The sequence below is a fragment of the Podarcis filfolensis genome (genome assembly GCF_964270895.1).
Source record: "Podarcis filfolensis genome assembly, chromosome: 11".
Classification (NCBI taxonomy): Eukaryota; Metazoa; Chordata; class Lepidosauria; order Squamata; family Lacertidae; genus Podarcis; species Podarcis filfolensis.
The window spans coordinates 54,217,741-54,225,417 of record NC_139613.1 but is presented as its reverse complement, the minus strand read 5'-3'; the positions used below and the strand labels follow the sequence as shown (position 1 = coordinate 54,225,417).

General features: G+C 43.8%; 1 protein-coding gene and 1 long non-coding RNA gene across 24 annotated transcripts in view; both read right to left on the bottom strand.

Moving 5' to 3' along the window:
- CDC14B (cell division cycle 14B) overlaps nucleotides 1-7,677 on the bottom strand; it is a 120,638-nt gene that overhangs the window by 54,382 nt on the left and 58,579 nt on the right. For 4 of the 23 annotated variants that reach the window (XM_083576943.1, XM_083576929.1, XM_083576940.1 and 1 more), the window contains one exon: nucleotides 844-5,868. In XM_083576943.1, the coding sequence (XP_083433069.1) occupies nucleotides 5,829-5,868 (40 nt within the window). In that variant the 3' untranslated portion in view covers nucleotides 844-5,828. Of the gene's footprint in view, nucleotides 1-843; nucleotides 5,869-6,146; nucleotides 6,204-6,477; nucleotides 6,592-7,677 lie in introns of those variants that run through there. The other 19 variants (XM_083576926.1, XM_083576946.1, XM_083576939.1 and 16 more) reach the window with 10 other exon arrangements.
- LOC310745039 overlaps nucleotides 844-7,677 on the bottom strand; it is a 65,664-nt gene continuing 58,830 nt past the window's right edge. Inside the window, exon 2 of the long non-coding RNA XR_014539830.1 lies at nucleotides 844-3,356. This is a non-coding gene — a long non-coding RNA (uncharacterized lncRNA). The remainder of the gene's footprint in view (nucleotides 3,357-7,677) is intronic.

Here is a 7,677-nt window from a genome sequence, read left to right as displayed (position 1 = left end):
TAGCAAATAAACAAAAGCCTGCTCATTGGTTGGGGTGTGAGGTGGTATTTTCACAGCGATAACTCTTCTTACTCCATAACGCTCGGAAGCTGCAAGCTGTAGTGTTTACGGTTTCATTTCCAGTTTGGAGAGTGGGTTTCTTGGGAGTGAAGATGACCAGAGAAATAACTGAGAAGCCCTGTGGGTGGGCTGGATCCCTGCAGACTGCTGGCGAGGTCCTGCAATGCGGGAATGTTCCCTCCATCAATAAACATTCATACACACAGAAACTTAACTAGATAAGTGAGTCCAGGTTAGAACTCTTGTTCTCGGCGGAGGGTGCTTTTTTGGGGTATGGCAGTGTGTTCCTTCCTGTGAAACCATACTTGAAGCTATCTGGCCTTAGACGTTATACCACTTCAGTGAGGCTACTGACATATGAAAGTTTTATACAGGATTAAGCAATCCATCACTACTTGTTGGCATTTCATCTACAATTGTAATAGCCTTCATGTGCTTTGTTGACCCTTCTGAAATTGTATCGGGGTGTGTTCATCCAGTTTGGGACTAGGCTTGAAGGCTTTGCAGCTTCTTTGCCTAATTAATTTTGTAGGAGTTGCACCAATCACTGTAGATAATTTAGGTGTGGGTACTTGGGCATTCGCTTTGAAATACAGAATCCCTCAAGTAGCCCCAGGTAAAAGGGTTATTCTGTAATGCATGTGAATTTAATTATGGCTCCCTTGCAGCTAAGGCATGGATACAAATTCCTCCAGAGCGAGACAGTCTACCAAGAAATTGTTTTCCCTTGAATGGAAAGGACCAGTGCCTTTTTATACCAACATTACACATTGCAGAGCCTGATATAAGCAATATATTTTATTTGTATACAGTTCTCTTATATGTCAGTATTTATATAATCAAATTACACTGGTTTAATAAGAAACACACACTATCAGATCAAATTTCCAAGATAGTATTAATTTACCCTTAAAATACCTTTAGCAAAATAAACTTCCTTTCTTGATTTCTTTAAAAAATATTAATTTTTTTTGCTTTAAAAAAAGATGAGCAGTATTGATTACACCACATATTTGGAACAAATGATCTGTACAAGAGTTTCCAAGGCAATACATATAAAAACTGTAGGGCAACATATATGGGAAATATAACTGGCAACTTGGGTGGGTTGGGGAAGGCTATGTTTTTGTCCAGTTTTGAAACAGCACAGCTGTTGTCATAGCAGGTGGATGTTTGAGAATGACCTTGCCCTAAGTTGGCAAGTTTGAAAATTGTGCCGCAGTTGCGATAAACCAGTACTGACTTGGAATAATTTCAGGGGGTGGGGTTGGTGTGTACGTAGAAGGCAAAACCAGTAGCGGAAATGGCATTCATTCAGTAGCTCTATAAAAGCCCAAACTAAAGCAAATGATGCAGAAGAATTGTGAACCCTCTTTAGTTTACAAGCCTGGAAAATGCAACAAGCCCCACTTTAGGCATGAGAAAGGACTGAGAAACACGAGAATATATTTTTCCAGCTGACTTACCAGACTGTGTCCCTCAAAGATGGTTTGAGATGCCTAAGACCTGGAACTAGAGTTCCACAAAAACTACCAAACTTTACATGAAGTAAGAGGTGCCTTAAATTGGAGCAGTGGTTTTCAAGTGGCTGTTGTTGCAATGGCACTCCCATCATTTATATTTGCGTTATTAAGGAACAGGAGAATGGTGTGTGTGAGAAGTGTGTATAGTAAAATGTTCAGGGTTTAAGAGAAGTCGTCTCTCCAAAGTTTGGTGGCTAATAGCAAATGCGATTCTGTACACACATGGCAGTAAATACTGCTGAAAACAGTGGGGCTTCTAAAGCAAACATGCCTAGGATTCGGCTGTTAATGATTGAGCTTCTCCATGCAACTTAAAGGTAAAGGTAAAGGTACCCCTGCCCGTACAGGCCAGTCTTGCCAGACTCTAGGGTTGTGCGCTCATCTCACTCTATAGGCTGGGAGCCAGCGCTGTCCGCAGACACTTCCGGGTCACGTGGCCAGTGTGACAAGCTGCATCTGGCGAGCCAGCGCAGCACACGGAACGCCGTTTAGCTTCCCGCTGGTAAGCGGTCCCTATTTATCTACTTGCACCCAGAGGTGCTTTCGAACTGCTAGGTTGGCAGGCGCTGGGACCGAAAGACGGGAGCGCACCCCGCCGTGGGGATTCGAACCACCGACCATGCGATCGGCAAGTCCTAGGCGCTGAGGTTTTACCCACAGCGCCACCCGCGTCCCTCCATGCAATTTAAAGGTCTTCTAATCTTTATAGGCCAACATTTAAGGCTTTGAGTGTGGGGAGTGGAAGTGTGGCTGAACAAAATTTGGAGAGAAGCCAGCTAGTAAAACAGTAAGTTTTGTGGACTAACAACAGTTGTGGACTGTTAAGTAATCTTTCCTTCTATCAAGGCCTTGCTGCTAATTTAGTTAAGTGAAGGCTCAAGCAATTCTGTCTTGGGTGTCAACCTCCCAGGATCGATCTATCTTCTCCCATGGGACATCTTAAGCATTTCCTTTCAAGTTAAAGCAAAAAGCTGACATGGACTCCGTCTACCCTACACTGCAAGAAGCTACCAAATGGCCCTTATGTTCAGGCCTCGGATAACTGAAATATTGTTGCTTGTCTGTTTTTAGTAGTATTTGTATTTTCTACATTGGCTATCCCATAAATTAGTGCAATATTTTCAAAGACAACAGGAGGAACTCTTCTGCGGTTATGTTGTAGAGAGGAATTGCAGTCCCAAACTTCAAGGGAATATTTATGTCACTGAAGGAAAAACCCCACTAAGTAAAATGGGGGGGGGGATTGATGATCTCTTTTGAAGATGAATATCATCCCTATGCCTTTCACAGTCCTGTAAGATCTGAATTTGCCCAAAACAGATTAGTAGACAATCGTTTCTTTCCCCCCAGCAACTCAGAGAATTGACAAGCCAAGGCTATATATCTAGTAGGCTGAGATCTTGGCTAATCTTCATCCCCTGCCTAATGGGAGTCAATAGGCTTACATTTTGGAACTCAAAGGTAATTAACATGGAATGACAGAGTTGGAAGGGACCCCAAGGCTCATCTAGTCCATGTATTGACCATAACTCTCTGGTAGCAATGTAAGGAAAGCCCAGAGTTGCTGTTCTAAAAGCAAATTATATTCCCATGAAGCAACTGGGTTTAGTTTTTTTATATAAAGTAAGTTATGGTTCCATATAAACTATCTTCTCACATCCTAAAATTCAGGCCCCCGTGTATGTATATGCAGATCTTGAGTATCAGTCCATTTGACACGATCAGGGGTTGGCAAACTTTATCAGCAGGGGGCCGGTCCACTGTCCCTCAGACCTTGTGGGGGGGCCGGACTATACTTTGGGGGGGGGGAATGAACGAATTCCTAGAGATAACCTAGAGAAATAACCTAGAGATGCATTTTAAATAAAAGGACACATTCTACTCATGTAAAAACACACAGATTCCTGGACCGTCCGCAGGCCAGATTGAGAAGGCGATTGGGCTGCATCCGGCCCCCGGGCCTTAGGTTGCCTACCCATGCTCAAGATTAACACGGCACATTTTCTCATTACTTTTAGCAGACTATCTATTTGGATCCTCTTACTCGCCTAGCTATACTGGACAAGATAAATGCCCAATATGAAATGAGTAGCAGCAGGCGACTAGACCCTGGGAAGCTTCCCAGTTACTTGCTGTAGATCCATTGGGCAGAAGGTGGTTTGGTCCCATGACCAAATAGCTGGGGATGATGAAAGTTGTAACCCAAGCATTGGAGAGCCACAGAGACATTACAAAGTCCTTACTCATAAATCACCTTTGCAGAGTAAGGGGTGGGGACTGTAGCTCACCTTTTGGTAATTCTAGTATTTGGTACCATGTACACAGGCTGTGAAACCAAATATTGGCTCTATCAGTCCAGCATGATGTAGAAACATCACATTCTTTCAAATATTTTCCACGCATAAAGTCTGCAGATTCTTAAAGCCGCTACACCATGGAGAAATTTTGGGGTCACATGAAGCAGCACAGTGATTTAAAGTGGAATGCTGGAAGTTACAGGCCATGAATAAGGGAACCAATTTTACCGAATGTGTCCGTTGTGGCAGTGAGAATTCAATCATAACATATTCATGAAACTATAGTTGCATTTCTTGGCAACTGTTAGCAGCAACTTCTTCATTGAAACTATGATGGTTAGCAGCTTGCTCAATGTCAAGTGGCTAGCAGTCTCTTAGTTTTAGGTTTCTTTTGCTAGCCCCATAGGGGCAGATACCCTCCCCAGCGAAATCCAAAGGCACAAAGCCAACGCCCTACTTAAAAGGTAGTAGCGACTCCCCTCGAGTAGATAGGTGTTCTTGTCCCACTTTCTTGCTCCCACAGCAATTTTTCCCTAGGCAGGAAAGAGCAGAGTGGAAGAAAGGCAGCATTCCTGGAGCAGGATTGTACCACACCTGTCTCTTTAAGATCTAACAAGGTGGCCAATGCAGCTGTCAAAGTGCTTTGTCCAATAACAAAGGGCAGAAAGCAGCATCATGGTGCTTTGGCCCCATTCTTCCAACTTTTTAAAGCCACAAATGAAAATTATGATAGCTTAGGATGCTCCAGGTACACTTGCCTCCAGGGCTGCTACTACTGCTTCTCCATTAAAAAGGTAATTTAAAGCTGCAGTGTGTCAGACAAAGAGGCTATTGCAACACCTGAGCTCAGTGCTAGAGCCCATGCATTTCTATTCAGAAGGTCCAGGTTCAATCTCTGGCTTCCTCAGGTAGGGCTGGCGTATAGACTCCTAGGTATAGACTCCTAGGTAATGCTGTAGGCCAGGCATGGCCAAACTTGTGTCTCCAGCTGTTTGGGGACTACAACTCCCATCATCCCTAGCTAGCGGGACCAGTGGTCAGGGATGATGGGAATTGTAGTCCCAAAACAGCTGGAGTACTAAGTTTGGTCATGCCTGCTGTAGGCTTGAAGAGAGACTTCCCTAGCATTGCTTTTATAGACATGAGATGGTGTGTGTAAATATCTGCAAAGAAAGAAAAGTTACTAGGAAGCTCACCTTGCCTCCTGCATTTTGGCCCAAAACAAGTAGTGTTAGGATAGTTTTTTTCTACTTGCACAGGAGAACAACTTTCCAAAGTGGCCCTAAAATACGGCACATACAATCTTTACATTTAAATTAGAAGCAGTAAGTAACCCAACAGACAGTGGTGTAACTTGGAAGAGAAAAAAATAGAAACCCCAGAAAACAAAAACATGAAAATAAATCACAATTTGATGGACGCTAGTTTAGTAGTCTGTTACCGCTTTATAAAAATCCTATTAAAATTAGGATAGTCAAACTTTTATGGAGCTGTTTATGGGGGGGGGGGGTGAAGTATCACTTCTCTCCACCTAGGGAGAGAAATTACATTGATAACTTACATATGTCATTCCAAATAGCTAAAATGCCACAGTCGTCTTGGTGGTTGACAGAAGCTAGATGATTGCCATCACATTTTATACATGAGCGCTGTACGGAAAAGAAAGCTCTTTTGATAACAAGAGTTATTCAGACCGAAGGCTAAAATTTACACGCTGCTTTTTATATTTGGGAATAATTTCCTAGCATTAAAAGTAAAAATGGTACAGTTTACAGTAATTTAGGGTCCTCACACAAAACTTCTCTTCACAAAACTAAAACGTCTTCCAACTAAATATAAAAAATAGACCACTGCTTTTTTTATATATACAAAAAAGTTTCTTCCAATTGTTTTAATTGGCAGCCATGTCCTTTTGTTTCCCTTGCATCCTCTTCCACTCTGATTGCTTTTAACGCAACACAGTTCTGGTTCTTGGGTTGGGAGCACTGCTGAAATGATAAAAACGAGGCGTGCAAGATGTCAGATACACATGGCAAAACACAAACCAGTAATTTGAGCATTGCTAGCCAATATAAAACTAAGAAAGCAAACAAAATAGGAGCTCGGGGACGGAAAGGACCACTCACAGACGGCATTTTTGAAAGCGACGCAACATCTGTAGCAAACGAAAGCACAGGCCAAGCAACTCAGATTACAAACAGTGAAGCAGGGAAGGCAGGCAGGGAGAGTTCAGGTCTATAAAGGGATAGCAGTGGGAAGAAAGTACCATAAGCGCATTTGTTGTAAAGCCTCCCTTTTCCTCCTTTCCCTCTGGGGCACCAGACTGTAGGAAAAGTAGAGAAAGAAAAGGTAAAGGGAAAACAATTCATTCAAGACCAGTCAGAGTTTAATGCATGAAGTACTGTCGTTTTATTCAGCCTTCAGTTTAAACAAGGAAGACCAAATGCAACTAATGATATTAAAAGCAGATGGAGATCTTTTAAAACAAAGTGTGTGTGTCCCGCCCCCCCGGCAGTTTTTTATGGTTAAATGGTTAAACTATCCCTGAAAGAAATTAAAAGTATTTCTTACTATTTAATTAATAGTGTAGGACTTACGGTGTATCTGATCCTATTCTTCAAGTGCCTTTTAAAATCCATTCTCTCTCCACTCATCGTGTCAACACAGTATCTTGCTCCCTAAACTGCTATCTGTAGCAACATGGGACGACTCTTTCATTTGTAGCAAAGGTTTCCAGCCATTTTCAAGAGAAAGAGGGAGGGAGTTACTTAAGCACTCTTGAAAACTGCGTAGGAGCTTAAGATCCGGTGTTATTTTTTGAACTGGCTGAGGCAATCGGTGGCACCCGCTCCGTATAAGCACTTGTGAACAACCCCGATATAGAAGCAGTTCTACATATATGTAAAGTACTTTTCTAACAATGGTTGTTTCCTCTACGATAGAATTTCTATGCTGTCACGACCCAAAAAATGCCTGGTGGTAGCATAGGGCTTTCTCTGTAGGGCATCGAGGGACATTACACAGAGCACCTGCTAAGACTGATACCGTATTTTTCACTCCATAGGGCGCACCGGACCATAGGGCGCACCTAGTTTTTAGGGGGGGAATTATTCCCCCCCCCCCCCAGCCGCGGGGCTGGGGAAGCCCGAGCTTCCCCCGACCCCAGCCCCCAGAACAGGTCCAGGAGCGGCGGCAAGATTGCGCGCAACCTCGCCGCCGCTCCCAGAGCTTGTGGGGCTGGGGATGGGGGAAGCCTGAGCTTCCCCCCGACCCCAGAACAGGCTGCTATCCGCAAGCCTTCGGAGGCTTGCGGATAGCTGCCTGAAGCCCGGGGTGCGCAGCGAAAGCCTGCATTTCAGCGAAAGCCTGCATTTGCTCCATAGGACGCACACACATTTCCCCTTCATTTTTGGAGGGGAAAAAGTGCATCCTATAGAGCGAAAAATACGGTAAATGTGGCCTAAGCCTACCTTGCAAGATCTGTCACACAGGTGTGTCTTGCGTATGTACAACGGATAATAATCATAATAATTTATTATTTATACCCCGCCCATCTGGCTGGGCCTCCCCAGCCACTCTGGGCGGCTTCCATAGAAACCAAAAATACAGTAAAATATCACACGTTAAACACTTCCCTAAACAGGGCTGTCTTAAGATGTCTTCTGAATGTCAGGTAGTTGTTTATCACTTTGACATCTGCTGGAAGGGCGTTCCACAGGGCGGGTGCCACTACCGAGAAGACCCTCTGCCTGGTTCCCTGTAGCTTTGCTTCTCGCAATGAGGGAACCGCCAGATCA